Source organism: Rosa chinensis, chromosome 4 (genome assembly GCF_002994745.2).
Source record: "Rosa chinensis cultivar Old Blush chromosome 4, RchiOBHm-V2, whole genome shotgun sequence".
NCBI lineage: Eukaryota > Viridiplantae > Streptophyta > Magnoliopsida > Rosales > Rosaceae > Rosa > Rosa chinensis.
In genome coordinates, this window is record NC_037091.1 from 12,873,036 (window position 1) to 12,891,627 (window position 18,592).

At 37.7% G+C, this 18,592-nt stretch overlaps 1 protein-coding gene and 1 long non-coding RNA gene across 2 annotated transcripts; one reads left to right on the forward strand and one right to left on the reverse strand.

The window, feature by feature from the left end:
* The first annotated feature begins 4,705 nt into the window (after positions 1–4,705).
* Positions 4,706–5,482, forward strand: LOC121052489. The gene is made up of 3 exons (XR_005809247.1): positions 4,706–4,770; positions 5,260–5,300; positions 5,416–5,482. It is a non-coding gene; the product is annotated as an uncharacterized LOC121052489 (long non-coding RNA).
* Positions 5,483–10,296: 4,814 nt separating this feature from the next.
* Positions 10,297–10,722, reverse strand: LOC112198821 (S-protein homolog 6). Its single transcript, XM_024339925.1, has one exon. It carries the CDS (start codon positions 10,720–10,722, stop codon positions 10,297–10,299), a length of 426 nt encoding a protein of 141 aa, XP_024195693.1.
* Positions 10,723–18,592: the final 7,870 nt, after the last annotated feature.

Here is an 18,592-nt window from a genome sequence, read left to right on the forward strand (position 1 = left end):
GCAGGCTTAGCAGTTGTACATTTCATGCAAACGAAGCCATGACCACGGAGAGGTCTTCTTGTTTAGGGAGAGAGAGGGGAAAGGGGGTCCTCTATAGTAGAACTGAATTTAGTCCTTTTTCATTTATTAATGGAGTTGATATTTTTCTCAAAAAAAAAAAAAATATATATATATATATATATATATTTTTAATTTTTTTACGACAAAATAGTACTGGATTCATACAAGAACACATACATTCCTCAAATATAGTCATATAAAGACCTTCCCATTACTCAAATCATTAAGCGTGAGAAGAACAAAGTCTTCATTATTCCAGGTTAAGAAATACGAACATAATATGAGTTTACTATCATATTTGCAGACTAAGCAATACACTTCACCTTAGACGATTGACACCAGTCCCCCCACTCAGGGCAATCGTAAGTCTTTGTGCCGTAGTTATACATACATGCAGCTTCTGGTTTTATTTTCCATAAACAAACTCTGCACTTGTGTCTGTCTCTGTTCTTGTTGTATGCAACGAAACTGTGACAGTCACCATCCCACTTCACACCGCACTCGAATACCGTATTTTTTACAACACTTGGGTGAAAACTAAATTCATATTTCTCAAGATAGGGGATCTGATGGACACCAAGATCGTCGTCTCTCGATCTGCAATGAAGAGTGATCGTCACGTTAGGTCTGCCCTGATACTCGGACATTTCGTTGGTGATAAGAACACGTACTCTTGCTAACGCATCGCAAGCTGTTACAGAAAATGCAAGCAGGCATAACAATAGTATATTTCTCGCAAACCAAGCCATGACTCTTTGAAGAGGTTCTGTGTTTTAGGGAGGGAAAGAGTCTTCAATATATAGTTGGTTCCCCCATGGTTTTCACGTTTTACGCTACTAGATTGTGTAATTAATTTTTTGTGATATCAATTTGTAGAAAGTAGATTGTCATTGTCAGATAAAATCTATGTATTAATTAATTATATACACCCTGATGCTTTTGTTTTTCGTTATCACAATCAAGGTCATAACCAAAACCTTCATCAAATTTTACAAAAGTTGAATGACTAGAACTCAAGGATGACAGTTACTGCTTTTCAAGTATACCTAACAAAAAGGTGCATAAAATTAAGCATAAATTTTATTGTCCGTATCTGCTATGACATTATCCAAGTAACATTTCTTTGGCAAGGAAATTACCAAATCTATTGTTCCTAAAAATGTCTTAAAAGTTTGAACTTTTGCACAGTAATTAAACAAAGTCGAGCTTGCACACTAATATATACGGTTTATAAACCTGGTCAACAACTTACATATTTTTGCACACTAAACTTGAATATGGTCAGCCGATAAGAGCATTTTTCAAAATTTTCATAGCTTTTCGATCAAGACCAAATTTTCTGCTTTATCATAGATTTTCAAAAACATTAATTGATTTCACGCTACAAAATTCCACCAATCTATCAACAAAGGACAAAACATCATTTCTAAATTTTAATTGCTTAGTACCATATGGGAATTCCGACTTCAAGTTCCATATAAATATACGCAGGAATTTTTAATAATTAATCTAGACGCTTGAGGATATATAGATCCGGCGACCGGCTCTCAGGCGGTGAGTGTTAAGGAACAGGAGAGCAATCTCAGCCAATTTGGTCAACTAGCACAAGAAAGAAAGTTCTGATAGAAGTTTGTTACAGCTTTGTATTAGGAGAGTTAATTAGTTTAAATAGACTAAGCCTAATCATGTATTAGAGATAAGCAATTAGTCTTTGTACCAAAAACCAGATAAATATCGGTAGCTTTTCTTCGTTTTCTGTTTCATCTTCTTCCTCTGTTCTTTAGCTTAGGTCTTATCTTTTTCACCATGATCAGAATTTCTAGCATTGAGAACAGGATGTCTCCAATTTTTTTTTGTCTATAAGCGAACTAACTTCTGTAGTTCAGATGGTAAAGCGCATACATTTAACCTCCACCTAATGGTTCCGAGGCCCCATGATGCAATTTTTTCCTCTACCTTCTCTTGGTGAGAGAACTTGTCATCAGTGGCGCGGACACAAGATTATACATGTGAGGGGGATAAAAATTTTCCGATACAAATGAAACTTCAACAAATGTCAATGTTTTAGTACTCAATAACAGATCGTAACTGTCTTCTAATGAAAAAGAACTCTGGCTCAATCTGTGGAGCTGCTTCGCTGCGGTTTGTGTTCTTTAACTCGTCTTATTGGTCTTATTATTGCTCGGTTCATATGAGCTTATTAATGGAATTTATGGCTGCTGTTTGTTCAATTACTTATATAGTTTCCTATATGACTATATAATTAAGTATCATCAGTGTCTTAACTAAAAAAAAAATAAATGAAAACCCTCGATAGCGAAAGCTAGCTCTCACTATCCTAGAGCCGCCAGTGACAGATGACATCAATGGGAGCCTCCCAAGCCTTCCAGCCAGCGCTTTTATCAATGACCAAGCACAACGGCTACACCTGTGGCCGCTCCTACCTGTTTCCATTCGAGGTTTCTCCGATGTGGGGAGTTCTTATGGAGGTGGTTATTGATGGTAATAACGATTGGGCGGGGTGGCTTCTGGCCACGGCCTAGGCATGGCCGGCTCCGACAATTATTTCTGGGCGGCCTTTGGTTCTTGCTTTGGTGGTTGTGGATGTTGCGATGGTTTGTGTCGAGGCTTGAGTTGCAGATTGCGGTGGAGACAGGTGGTTATGGCTGAGTTTCCAGATCCAATGGGACGTGGTTGTTATTGTTGGGATTGATGGAGATCTTTGAGAGAGGAGGCTGGTCCCTGACTTGGTGGCTGGGTGGAGGTGGACATTGTCCGGCAGCGGGAGTGTGCTACTCTGGGTGTCCAGATCAGCCTGGGTTTCCCAGATTTCGGGCTGCTATGTGACCCCATGTCCATTGTGCTGACATGCCAAACCTATTCTTGGGTTTGGATTTGGGACCCAGGGACCTGTACCCAGCTTTTGCTCCAAGGGTCTCACATACTTTACTGCTGCTGATGTTTCAAGAGATTAGCCCTAAAGACACCTATCCTGCAGCTGGAGGATTGGTTTCTAGCCCTTGAGATAAGGGCACAGGAAAGCCTTAGGTTTTCCTGGTCTTCTTGCCTATTACTAGACTTTGGGTCTTTTATTAGTTTCTTCTTAGTTTTCTCTAGTTGTACACCAATTGAGGTCTCTAGGCAACTAGGTTTACTTTTCAAAGAGAGGTTAGTAGTGAGGATTTGAATTCTTGTAGTTAGGCTCAATAAGTGAGCGCATGTGTAAACAGTGAGGGTCACCTGTCTTTTGCTTGGCGGCTTGTGCCATCTAGACTATTGGTATGAGACAATATCTGATGTACGTGTCTTCTGGCCATGGATAAGTAATGAAATTATCTATTTTCTCAACCAAAAAAAAAACAGTATCATCAGTGTCTTGACTTTGTGGGACATGGAGTTGACGAAGAAACTTTGCTTGCTATGAATTTAAAAGTGTAACTCTAACAGCTTCTCCATATTTTTTTCTCTCTATTTTAGGAAAAAATAAGAGTTTTTTGCTCTAACAGATTTCCTATAACTTTCCCCATTTAAAGTAGGGCTGGGATTTGGAACCGTAAAACCGAAGGAACCGCACCGAACCGCACCGAAAGTCTCGGTTCGGTTCGGTTCTACGACATAAAAATACACATATTTTTCGGTTCGGTTCCTAGAGATATATTCTCGGTTCGGTTCCGGTCCTTGTTTTTAAAACATCCTTGGAACCGATATACAGGTGTCAGTGTATAAGTGGACAATAGTGGTGAGCTTATTTCTGTAAAATAGACCATTTCTCATGTGATCAGGCCCTTCCAAATGCGATCAGAGCCTTCCATCTTATCTCATAATCTCTTATCCGTTCGATCAAAACCCTAAAAGGCTAAAATGTTATCTGACTTATCTCTTCGACATTTCGACTCTCTCCATCCTAGAAACACTCACACTCTCTCAGTCTCTCCATCCTAGAAACACTCTCTCAGTCTCCATCCTCCCTAACCAAAATCCGATTTATTCAGTAAACTCTAGATAAGGATCGGCGCGTCTCCAGCCTCCCAGTTGCTCGTCCTCGTCTCGATTGCAAATCCTCCCTCAAAGTCTCACTCCCTCAAAGTCTCCTTCGATGCGAACACAGCTGAGTGTAGTTCAGCGAACCTGTCTCCGCCAGTCCACCTCTCCGGTCTCCGAGCTCCGCCTTCCGGCTCCAGGTATCTCACTATCTCTCTCTTCCTCTGATAATGGGTTCGATTTTGAATGGGTATAGTTGAAATGGGTTCGATTTGACGATTTCCATTTCAGTTTTGATCTTGATGTTGATTTTAATGAAGGTAATGAACTAATGATGCTGATTGGGTAGTTAGAAATGGGTTTCATAACTTGATTTCCATTTAATCTTGTGGGAAATGGGTTCGATTTTGAATGGGTATAGTTGAAATGGGTTCGATTTGACGATTTCCATTTCAGTTTTGATCTTGATGTTGATTTTAATTAAGGTAATGAACTAATGATGCTGATTGGGTAGTTAGAAATGGGTTTCATAACTTGATTTCCATTTAATCTTGTGGGAAATGGGTTCGATTTTGAATGGGTATAGTTGAAATGGGTTCGATTTGACGATTTCCATTTCAGTTTTGATCTTGAAGCTGATCCATTTAGTGTTTTTGTTTTCATAGATGGGGACCGCAGCTAGACCAAGCTACTTACAAGAACTGTCAGCGTCTTTATCTTTCCGAACAGGTAATGTTGGTTTCCTCTTTGAGCATCTAAACTCTGTTTTGTTATTTGATCGGAAGGGGGAATTTTTACATTTTTTTGGAATTTTGTTTCACGATTGCCATGTTTATACCTTGCTTATTGAGTTGTTAGATTTTGGATGGCGGTTAGTGACGTAGTGTGAACTGATTCGGTAACTGTCAGTCTGATATATCTGATTGTGAAAATCAGTGTTCCGAAACTAACTCGATTCATGTCATATATATATATATATATATATATATATATTCAATCATTCAATGTATCATTCTGTTCCATAAAGGCTGATTTTCAGTACTTGTTAGCACATTACACATATGTCATGCCGCTGTCTTGTTTTGTTTGTATTGTTGTATCATCCTCTTTTATATTTTTGCTGTGATTGTTTAAATCCCCTTGGTTTTTGCTTCCCCCTGTACTTTTGTCAGACTGATGGAAGTGTTCCAAATACCCTTGTGATTGCAAATTGTGAAGTTGTCAAACCTAGGGTTGCAGCTGCAGAGCACATATCACAGGTAATATCATTATGATAATCATTTGTTGACTGATGCCTTTTTGGTTATTTACCTGAACTTATACCCTGTGAATTTTACTCATTTGTTGACTGCCAATTTTGTGTGATCTTTGCAGTTCAATGAAGAAGCACGCTCTCCTTTTGTAAAGAAGTATAAAACTATAATACATCCTGGAGAGGTATGCAATACATCAAAAGTAACTTTGTTTACAGTCTTTTCTTGTTGATAAGTCTGCAGGAGATTGCTTGCACTAAAAAATTGTACTTATTTTACTTTTCTCTTTATGCAATTGCTGATAACCTTAAAATTTGAAATTTTAGACCAATTTTGTAATATTAGTAATGGAAAATATGGAGAGAGTCTTAATGTTTTACCTGATCTATAGCTAATTCTGTCACCTGATCGATTAATCTGCAGTTTGAAGACAATTTGAAGACAATTTGTCTGAGTCAAATTGAAGACAATTTGAAGGTACCTTTTGACTTAATAAGACTTTGTCTGTTTCAATTCGAGGGGCAGACCGCAACTTCATTGGTTCTGCCATTTTTTTTTAACTGTTAACATAGTTCATACTTTTAACAACCCTTTGAATTTTTCTTACAGATCGCTTCTTGCTTACTGCCTTGGGAGTTGGAGATCTAATTCCATGTCGGAAGCATCTGCTAGCTCCTCTGACCCATCCGCTTCCAATTATGAACCAGCCGCTTCCAATGAAATTGTGGTTGCAAACAACCCTGAAACATCTCAACAAGCAGCCAACAACACTGTTCCAACTTCCAGTAAACAAACAAAAGCTTCTAGTGCTCGGTGCTCTGCTCCTAAGAGAAAAAGAGGAGAGAAGAAGAAAGGCAAGCAGAGGTCGGATGTCTGGGATCACTTCACGAAGGAGGATCATCCTTTAATTGAGACTGTTGATGGAGTAGAGAAAGTGGTTGGCCATACTAAGAGGGCTCAATGTAAGTACTGTACTACTCATTTAGCATGCAATTCATATGAAAATGGTACATCATCTCTTAGGAAACACATTGAGATAGTGTGTAAGAAATACCCTGGTAGAGTTAATGTAGAATCCGGCCAACAAGTTTTGACTAGTGATGGAAGAAGAGGTCAGAGTAGTTTGGTTAGTGTGAATTGGTCACAAGATAATTGTGTGGAAGCTGCAACTCATATGATAGTTGTCGATGAGTTACCATTTAGTTTCATTGAAAAACCGGGGTTTAATTATTTTTGCAGTGTAGCTGTACCCTTGTTTAAAGTCCCAGGTAGGAAAGCCATAGTCAAAACCTTTCTAGGCATGTATGATGCCAAGAAGGAGGAGTTGAGGAGGGAATTGAATTCACATTGTGTTTGTTTGACAACAGACACTTGGACTTCTTGTCAAAATATAAACTACATGGTGATTACTGCCCATTTTATTGATCGGGGATGGCAGATGCACAAAAGAGTGCTTGCTTTTTGTGTGGTTCCAAACCACCAAGGTGTAACCATAGGAAAAATCTTAGAGAAGTGTTTGATTGATTGGTCAATAGAGAAGGTTTTAACAATTTCTGTTGACAATGCCTCTGCCAACAAGCATGCCATTGATTATGTTAGGAAGAAAATGTGCAATTGGGACATAAAACCGATCTGTGGAGGTAAGTTTATGCATGTGAGATGTTTGGCTCACATTGTAAACCTAATTGTGAAGAGTGGACTGAATATGATGGAGAGGTCAGTGTCTAGCATAAGGAATGCTGTGAGATATGTTAGAAGTTCGGGTGCTAGGTTAGATGAATTTAAAAGCTGTGTAGAGCAGGAGAAAGTTGAATGCAATAAGATTTGCATCTTAGATGTTCCAACAAGGTGGAATTCCACCTTTCTTATGTTGGACACAGCTTTGGAATTGAAAAAAGCATTTGATAGATTGAAGGATGAGGAGGATTCAAGGTACAAAAGCTACTTTGATGAAGATGAGGAAGTTGAAGATGATGATGAAACTGAAAATCAGAGTAAGAAGAAAGTGGCTGTAAAAAGGGTAGGGCCACCAAGTGATGCAGATTGGGACAATGCAGCAGTTTTTGTGAAGTTCTTGAAAGTCTTCTACGATGTGACCCTTAATGTTAGTGCTTCACTTACCCCCACTGCACACAAGGCATTCCATGATATTGTTACTATTGAAGCAGAGCTTGAAGATCTCAGTTCTATTGGGGTAGGGCCTGATTCAAGTGAATCAGACAAAGTCTTGTACAACATGGCAGTCAAGATGAAGGCCAAGTATTCCAAGTATTTTGGGAACTTAGATGACATGAACCAACTCTTCCTAGTTGCTTTGGTCTTAGATCCTAGGTATAAATTGAGAAACATTAGTTGGTTGTGTGAAACAATGTTGAATTTGTGTGATTGGGAGATCAAGAAGAAATGTGATGAAGTAAAGCAGCTTTTGGTAGACTTGTGTGACTTGTATGGGCAGTCTAATGGTTCACATGGTGGACCATCCAAGGCTAAGGGTAAAGGTCCAAGTATTTGTGACACAGCTACTAGTAAGACTAGAAGTAGAGCAAGGATTCTTAGTGGGAAGAGGGCTGTTATGCTAGAAGACTGGAATAGGCAGCTTGAACAGAATAAAGATGTTGTGGTGGGACATGAAGTTGATAGATATTTGCTGGACCCTATAGAAAAACCTGCTGAAAATGATGATTGGAAGATTTTGGATTGGTGGAAGCTTAATGGAGGTAAATATCCCAACTTGCAATCATTGGCTAGAGATATATTAGCCATACAAGTGTCTACAGTTGCAAGTGAGTCAAGTTTCAGCACTGGGAAAAGGGTAATAGATCCATACAGAAGCTCTTTAAACCCAAAAACAGTTGAAAAACTGATATGTCTTCAAAATTGGTTGAAGGCTGATGCCATTATGGGGTTGGAGTACATTCCAACTATAGAGGAAATGGAGTCATATGAACAGATTGAAGCTGGTATGTGTTTTTGATGTTTTTAGTTTACTATTTTTGAATATGGTACAAGAAACTAGTTTTAAAATCTATGTGATTTACTGTTTTGAGTTTTGACATTGTGCAGACCATGAAAAAAAGGCTAGAGAGAATGATAAGAAGGGCAAGAACACTATTGTTGTTGCATCTGCATCTGCATCTGCATCTGCATCTGCATCTGCATCTGCACCAAGTGGCAGAGTAACCAAGAGTTCTGAGGCTTCGGCTTCAGCCCCTACAACCAAGAAGAAAAAGCAGAAAAAATGATTCAATTTATTGTTTATTTTTATTTGCTGCATGTGAGACTTTGAGTTTGCAGTTTAATTGCTGGGAATGTGTATTATTGAATTTATTGCAGTTCTGCAGTTTGCAGACTTGAGTTTGTTGTTGTATTGCAGTTCTGCAGTTTGCAGACTTGAGTTTGTTGTTGTATTGCAGTTCTGCAGTTTGCAGACTTGAGTTTGCAGACTTGAGTTTGTTGTGTTTGATAGTTTGACAGTTTTGATTGTTTGATAGTTTAATGCTTTCATCACTTTCATGCTTTGATAGTTTGGGAGTTTGCAGGAAATTGATAATTTGCTATGTTGATGTTGATTGTTGAATATGTAGATTGTAGATACTGTTTTGAGTTTGAATGAGTGAATAGATTGTGATATATTGAATCATTTGAATGTATGTATGGAAATCAGGAAAACTGAAAACTAGAAACCAGAAACGGCTGAAAAGCAGTGTTTCTATGTGGAAAAATCTAGGAACCGATTTTGGAACCGAGAAACCGAGAATGGAACCGAACTGAGATTGGAACCGAAAAACCGAGGAACCGACCCGAGCATGGTCGGTTCGGTTCTAGATCGGTTCTTGCTCCAAAAAACAGAAAACCCGAACCGATAATCTGATGTCGGTTCCGGTTTCGGTTCCGGCGAATTTTTGCATTTTTAGAACCGAATCCAGCCCTAATTTAAAGGATAGTGAGAAAAGAGAAAACAAAATTTCTTAAATTTATAGCAATGTCTAAATTTTAAGGAAGAATTATGAAAATTTGAGAGATTGCTGTAAAATAGGGAATCTGTTGGAGTTGAAGAAGAACAATTGTTTAAAGATTTGACTTTTTCTTCCCTATAATACAAAAATTACAGAAAATGAGGTTACCGACCCGAACCGCACCGAAAAATGGTTCGGTAACCGCACCGAACTAAATCAGTTTCGTTTTATGATCACACCGCACCGAACCGTATAAAAGCGGTTCGGTTGCGGTTTCGGGTCATAAACCGCCCGATTTAAACCGACCCACACCGAATTTATTTTAATTACATTTTATTTATTTATTATTTCTTTATTGATGAAAATGTTGGTTTTCAATATATAAGAAATCTATTTTTGATTAGGTTTTCAGTTTGTAATAAGTTGCTATGTTTGCTTGATCATTGATATATATATATATGTGTGTGTGTGTGTGTGTGTAATAAGTTGCTATGGTCTTTCTGCAAGTTGCTTGATATTTGGGTGATATTTGCCGATTTGTGTGGACTCTAAATGCATTCAAAATTTATTTATGCCTTATTGAAATTGTTAGGTAAAAATAAGCCTGATTTTGGCTCTCTCTTTCAAGTTGAAATTAATAAATCGCTCCAAACCGAAACCGACCCGCACCTCACCGAAAAATAGTGTAACCGAAATAATCGGTTCAGCCCTTTTGTAATTCGGTTGCGGTTTGATATATAGGCCAACCGAAAAAAGTGGTTTGGTTGCGGTTTGGGCCTCAAACCGAACCGAACCACACCACGTCCACCCCTAATTAAATACATGTCCGGCCATCAATAAAACAACGAAATCATGTCAGTTGAAGCACATGAGGCTACATCAAGTCATTCCAATGCTGGTAACATTTCTGGTTAAGTAATGGAATTGTTTTTAACATTTCTGGTAACTTTATTTTGTCGACTACTACATACTGCAGCATAAGAACTCAACGGGACCTACATATCCTACATATTGCAGTTATCTCCTAGATAATTAATTAATTATTATTATGCTTTCGCTTGTGGTGCCTCCCACTTGTACAGAAAGTCATCTTGATTGTCTTTGTTGAAGCCATGCACGCCATCTTGGGCAGCTTTCCAGTTGCACTTGTCTTCACATCTAATGATATCCCGACTGGCTCTGTAGATGTCAAATGTTCCTGATCCTTCTTTGCAATTAAATGAACAGAAGAAAAGCGTTGTTGCCCATACATTAACTTTGAAGCTCCATTCGTAATGACCTCCATTGGGTATGACCTGGGCGCCTAGATCGTCGTCCCCGGATTTACAGTGGACATTGAGTTCTTGCCCGTCAGGTAATGTGTTGTCGATCGAGGTCACGACTTTGAAGGGTACCACAGCGGTTGTAAGCGCCACAAAGGAAGCAATGAACAAGGCGAGCAGCAAAGCTTGGTAGCAAAATATTACACCCATGATTGTTCTCAGAATTGTATGCTTGCAAACTACCATAGGCATGTTTATACAGCCAGCGGTGGCCTAGTTTTGGATTTACGTACTTATAATTGAAAGATTGCACACTAGATTTTCTTCCTATTATGGAAGAATTCTGGTCGATTTTCTTCCTTATATTTTTCTCTAAAGTTTGTTGTCTTTTTTAATGGAATTTGGGCGAATTAATTGCACGTTTACTTACACGGATTTGACAACTTGCTTACTTTTTGATGTGCTTGGCTTGGATTAACATTTTTACGGTGTTACGAAAACGTGAAAGTCATGTGTTGAAATTATTTGTCATACTTTCATTTAAGTTTACATAATGGCGTGTATTTTTTAAATTACTTTACTTCTTTATTATTTTTATATTTGTCCAAGTGGATTGTCTCCCTTAATTTTGATTAGAAAATGAGTTGGTTGCCTTTGTTTATCACCTGAACTATACCAAACTTATGTATTTTTTATTGTAATCCAAAATTTTTATGGATCAGTAATTTATAAGTTTGTTGTCTTTTTTAATGGAATTTGGGTGAATTAATTGCACGTTTACTTACACGGATTTGGCAACTTGCTTACTTTTCGATGTGCCTGGGTTAACATTTTTATGGTGTTACGAAAACGTGAAAGTCATGTGTTGAAATTATTTGTCATACTTTCATTTAAGTTTAGATAATGGCGTATATTTTTTAAATTACTTTACTTATTTATTATTTTGATATCTGTCCAAGTGGATTGTCTCTCTTAATTGAGAGTTTCTATTGGGACCTCCAAATATGCTCACTTAACCTCATTCTATTATGAATTATTAAATGACATATATAACCTACTATAAAATGACTATTAAGGACAATAATTAAACCAAAAAAATATTATATTTATTTTATATAGACTTTCCAATTCAATAATATTAGATTGTATTCCTTATTATTTTCCTTATTTATTTTCATTTTCCAATTTCACTACATACTCATTAAAGCATTCATATATATTTAATAAGAATTAAAAATATGATTAAAATAATGTAACATAAAAATGTATGATATATATGTTGAACGCATATTGGTGAGGGAAAAAAAAATAAATCCTCTTATGACTTATGACCTAAATCTAAGTCAATCCATCATATTTGCAAAAAAAAAAAAAATAATAATAATAATAATAATAATAACAATAATAATAATAATATTTAAATAATTAATCATGTAGTACAAAAAATAAACATTAAAAAAAAATTGAGAATAAAAACAAATGATTTTTTTTTTGCACAGCTAAAATAGAAAAAAAAATAAATAAAAAAACATAATAGTTCATGGCATTTTCTTATTGATTACACATTAATTTTTGAAACTCAAGTTTGATTAAGAAATGTATATTTAGTTAAGATTTATAGAGTGATTAAATCATTGAAATGACTAAATTTGTTTGCAAATTATATGAGAGAGGTTATTTGAGGAAGTTTAATGAGTAAATTTAATATTTGAAAATTTGATAAGAGGTGTAAAAAGCATAGAGGTCAAGTGAGTAAATTTGGAGATTCCAATAGAAAAACTCCTCTTAATTTTGATTAGAAAATGAGTTGGTTGCCTTTGTTTATCACCTGAACTATACTGAAATTATGTATTTTTTATTATAATCCAAAATTTTTATGGATCAGTAATTTACCCTGCACTTAAAAATATCGAAAATCCAAAAATTTATTTTAGATCAGTAGATTCGTAAATATTTTATTGTGGGTCGTTGCATGAGTTAATTAATGCATACTGTACCTAAAGCTCGCTTTTACCGTAACCTCCATTGCCCAAGACCTAAGGCTCCTTTGATATACTCTCCTCTTTTGTTAGCCTCGAGCTGTACTGGAGATGTTTAACTCTAATTTTTTTGGTGTCCTTTAAGATCATAGAGATTAATTAAGTTCAGGTCTTCGAGCAGTGATGTTAGAATTTAGAAATAGGCCTCATTATGACTTCAGTTTGTTAAAAGAAAAACACATTATGTACTTTCGTCAAAGAAACATACAAAAAGGGAATCAAGGAATTGCAATCACATCACAGTCAGTATTTACTATCATTATTGTAATTGATGTTAATTGATATTTCCATTGTAATTTCATCCCTATATAAAGGGGCTATGAAATGAAATGAGTAGACCAATTTCAATTCCATTTTACTTTTACACGTTATCAGCACACTCAAAGCAAATAGCCAAAAGAAAAAAGCCTTAGCTTCAAAAAAAAAACCAAAACCCTAGAAGAAATTTTTTCTTTTCTACTGCCACCCAATTCCAAAAAAAAAAAAAAAAAAATCTTCATCCTGCCGCCAAGACCATTCCTAGCCTAGCTCTGCACACAGCCTGCTCCCCTGTACACAGCACTGGCCTCGCCTACACACAGCACCTAGCCTAGCTCTACAAGCGCACCGACCTCTCCTCCAAGCAGCCCACCAATCCCAGCAGTCACCGATCCTAGCAGTCGCGTCGGTGACACTGATCCCATTGACCGATCCCAGCAGCACGCGCACCTTGCAAGAACAACCTCGCACCTCGCAGCCCCACAACCGGCCAGCCCATGCACCTCGCACCGGCGACCCACCATTCCAGCCTCGGCCCAACCTCCAAACTCCCCAAGGAGCACCATCGCTGCAGATACCCATTTGCAATCCAGAAAGAAGAAGACACGAAGGAGGAAGAAGAGAAGGAAAAAAAAACAGAGAAAAAAAAGTGACCTGGCCCAAAAAAAGAAGAAGAAGCGGCCCATAAAAAAAAAAGGAATCAGGCCCATTAAAAAAAAAAAAAAAAAGGAATCAGGCCCATTTTTCTCAAGTCTAACAAAATCGCTAGGCGCGCCTGCTTCAACACGCGCATGCACTAAGATCGTTTTATTTTTCTCGAAATCAAGTATGTTTTCTTTTAATTTCATACTCCGGTATATTTAATTGTTTATAACTAGAACTTTTGAGCATGTTTAGTCAGATAATATTAATCCTTTTAAGCATGCCTTGTTATTTTAATTTATTTTTATATGATTATCTTTAAGCATGATTTATAATTATGTTTGTCACGCCCCTGAATTTTAACACAATTAAAAATCGATATATAACCCCATAATTATACATGCGTGAACGTTCAGCCATCAATACCAAATACCTGGAAAACTTTTTCCCTTTATACCATATACATATTGATGCCCTGAACCCACTATGTCAATATTGACCCGCCCACAAAGTCATATATTACATAAGCTTACGAATTAAATTGTCAACAACAAGATAAAACGTAAAAGCTCCTCAGAGTTTACTACAAAGCGGAAGTCATAACAATGGCAAAGCCAATCAAATTTGCTTCCTACCAGTTCTGCTGCCAACAAGATACCTCAGCTTCCGCCACGATTTCCCTGACCTGCAAGATTAACCCCTACACCGTTTGAATAGTGCACCGGGTTGTCACACAACAAACCCGGTAAGCTTTTGCAAGCCCGTATGAGTAACTCAAAACAACTCATACAAATTCACAAGATAAAAGCCCACACAACTCACGCCAAACACAAGGAAAACCTTTCGACTCGAGAATAAGGAAAACATACCATGCTTCCCAAAAACAATACTCTTTTCCAAAAAGGAAATCACAAAAGCCACACCGTGGCAAAATCATATAAATCGTTAACCTAACAATTCAAATATGATTAATCGATCCAACCTGGATAAAACGCATAAGCACATCAATCATACCTATCGTTAACCTAACAATAGCATATGATTCACAAGTCCTCCCAGGACATTTAAAAGAAAGAATCCTCGAAACTCTCTTTTAAAAACACGTACTCATGAGCATCAGATAGCTCCCCGCTACCTCCCATGATGTACCAACAACAAATCAGTCCAACCTAGACACACAACACATCAACACAGATTCACCACGAAGCCACTAATACATGAATACATATGTGTGTGTGTGTGTCTATATATGTACACACATAGTCATCCACTTAGAAATGCCACTAGTACATGAATACATATGTGTGTGTGTGTGTGTACACACATAGTCATCCACTCAGAAATACCACTAATACCATATATAGTCACAGTTAATCCCATAACTCCAAGACAATATGGTAACTAGGCTCATAACACAGATAAATCATTGGTCACCATCTGCAACCTATCACCATCTGTGACTCTTGGTTTTCAGACCCTGTCTGGTCTTAGAACCAACCGTTGGTCACCATCTGCGACCCATGCTTTTCAGACCCCATTTGGTCTCAAGTCAACGTTAAGTAAGTCACACCTGACCTAAAAACGTTACGACCATCTAGTTCCGGCTTTCTCTATCCTTGCTCACCATCTGTGACCCTTGGTACAAGGACCAATACATTTAAAATGAGTCACGCTTGACTCCAAAATGTAACATCAAACTCAATACTTTTCAAACAATAGAAAACATCTTTTTCCAAAATATTGTTTCTATGAAAAGTCCCATTCAACAATAATATGAACCTATCATGCATATTATTCATCACGCATCATCCACAAGAATATATATATATATATATATATATATATATATCACGTAAATATATATATACGTAGTCATTCGCTCAGGAATGCCTACTAATACCAACAATAGTTTGCAGTTAAATAATTAACGCCAAAACGATAATGGTAATTCCGTTCATTAATGAACCTTGTGAGATTACTCACCTCGAAACTCCCGCTGCGTCTTCAATACAGAAAAAGGCAGCCATACCACAAAACAACCATCCAAGGATACCTCGTCAAGTACCTAATCACATACGGTTTCAACTTAGCAACAATCCACAAACCATTTAAGTCTGAAACCTCTGTTTTGAACTAAAATCCCCAAAGTGACGCCAATCAAGATGAAACCACATCCGAGACCACCCAATGTCTCCGGAATACTTCTACGATCGATATGCCAAAACCACAAGTCGATCGGAAGCTCGAATCCTCACGGATCGAAACATCGAACGGTCCGAAACCGTAAAAATCACAACATGCTCATACGATCTCCAAAAATTACAAACAATATATCGAAATGCTCGTATCAACGAGTAGATCGAACTCAGGAACAGAAATTATCCCTGAGGTGGCCGGAAACAGCCGGAAAACACCACCACAGAGGCGGCGCTGCCGCCGGCCCAAAGTCGGAATTTGACAAAACTTCCAACACCAAAGTTCTTCGTCTCAACTCCAATTTAAACTTTCATAACTACACCAAAGTCCAAATATGAACCAATCGATCGAATTTTACCTTAGAACAAAACAGCTCGATTGAAACCCTAGAATTTCAATTCCAAAATTCGACCTCCATGAGTTAAATCGATGCAAGCCACCTTGTGGGAACCATCAACGACCTCCAAGCTCCAAAAGCCCTCAAGAATCACCGCCAAAGGTGGCCGGAATCTCCAACTCCGATCAAGGCGATTTCATCCCCGAAGCGACCACTTCCAGTCGATGTAGCTCCCTCCACAGCTCGAATCTCTCTTCAATCCTTCCACAGACCTCAAGGGGGGATTGAGGCGAGCAAAACCCACTTTTGAATTGAAGCAAACGGTGGCCGGAGGAGCGAGAACGACGCCGGTGAAAATGGAGGCTGTGCACGACTTGGGAGAGAAGAGACCGAGCTCGGGGTTCCATTTCGGGAAATCTGGGCTCTTTTGCAATTTCCGAAAATTTTCGTCCTTTTACCAAAATGGAAAGTTTTTCCGAAGTCCATAACTTCTTCATACGAACTCCGATTCTCGCATTCTTCATGTCCACGAACTCGTATCGAAGCGCTCTACAACTTTTGTGAAGAAAGGTTTCGAAGAATCCCAATGAATAAAAAGTCAACCTTTGCGCCCCCCTTAAATGACGCTTCTTGAATAATTATTCGCCCGAAACACTTCCGCTCCATCCACGAGCCACGAAACCGTCCGATACCCACAATTTAAATTCCGGAAAATCCTCGGAAAATAAATATGAATTTCCGGGGCATCACAATGTTTAAGCATGCTTTAAATATTTTATTTTTTATATTTTTATTTATGAAATCTTAAGCACGTTTTTTTATTTTATTTACGCTTATATAAATTATGCCTACGCATGATTTATATTATGCTATTGTTTACATTTTATTTTATGCATGATATATTATTGCTGTTATTATGTGTAGTACATAATTTTTTTGTATATTTGTGAAATTTGAGCATACCATGCAATTTATTTTTTTATTCTTTATTATGTGCTATGATTATTCCTTATTTAGAATGCTATACAAAAATTGCATTTTGCCATGATAATGAAAATTCATGCGCATTATAAATACATACTTACCGTGATAAAGTATTTATACATAGCATCGGAAAAATGTGACCATTACGAATCTTGGTTTTGAAATCTAATTCATATTTTTTGGAAAATAATTTACATGGATGTCTTTATGACTGCGTAATTTATATCTTCCCTCTTGTTTATGTAGATGGCTGATCCAACTCGACCTGAATTTGACATTTTGGACTCAGAAGGACTTGAGTACCACCGTTGGGTTTCCGATGTAGAAACTGCCTTTGTGGCAAAAGACTACATTGCCACCATTACCAACCCCAAAGACGGTGTACTGTCTAATAAGGTGAAAGCAAATGCCTTAATGTTTCTAAGGCGAAATATTGATCCTAGCCTACACTAGGAGTACCTTCAGTTGAACACACCCAAAGAATTGTGGGATGCCCTTAAGGGACGTTTTGGGAACATTCACGATACTTTACTCCCAGAACTGACCGTTCAGTGGAATGAAATCCGCTTGCTTGACTACAAAAGGGTCAATGACTTCAACAAGGACATGTTGCGCCTAAAGGCACATCTAAATTTATGTGGAAAGGAAATCACAGAAGATGATATGATCCAGAAGACTCTTTCCACTTTTCCTACTTCAGCAATTATACTAGCGAATCAGTATAGGCTGAAGTATGACAACAAAAGAATCACAACCCTCAATAAGCTTATCAACCTACTGCAAGTGGCTGAAAGGCATAATGAGGTTCTCTTGAACAACAGTGTCAGGCCCACTGGGACAAAGAAAATTCCCGAGGCTAATTATGGAAAAATGAAAGGTGGAAAGAACCCCAATGCATAGGGGTTTAGACGTGCTGATCCCTACCCACGTGGCAAGGGAGTGGGGGTCGTGGAGGCCCTCCCAATGTGTGGCGCAGAGATGGTGGTGCTGGCCCTAGTGGTCATGGAAACAAGGTGCAAAGGGCACCGAAGAACCCTTCAGTCAAACGAAAAGAGTTGATAAATTAGATTTCCGAACAAAACCTTGATTTGCTAATCGTTGGCTTGTTAATAAATTTCGGATCTTATTCTGAAGCAATGAATTCGTTCGACTTTTATTTACTACACAGATTTATAGGGTTCGAAATAGCAGTATAAAGATGTAAAGCAATATATCTAGAGAAAAAAATTATTAGTCAGAAAAGAATATCATTCTACGCAAATAGAAATACTCTAAAGAATATGATGCATATTTTCGAGTTAATTAACAATACCTCCCATCTATTTGTAGGAATGAATCGAGGAGAACTTGAGTGCTTAGTTGATAGTGGGACTACCCACACCATATTAATGAATAGGCAATTATTGATTGAATTAATAGCCTATAATTCCTCTGTAACTACGATGATTGGATCATCACAAGTAATAAAAGGGTGAGGAACTGCCAAATTTTTGCTGCCTAATGGCACAACATTTCAAGTCACAGACGCTCTATATGCACCAAGAGCTAATCGAACTTTTTTAAGTTTCAAAGATATTCGTGCCAACGGTTATCATGTAGAAACATACTGTGAGAATGGAACTGA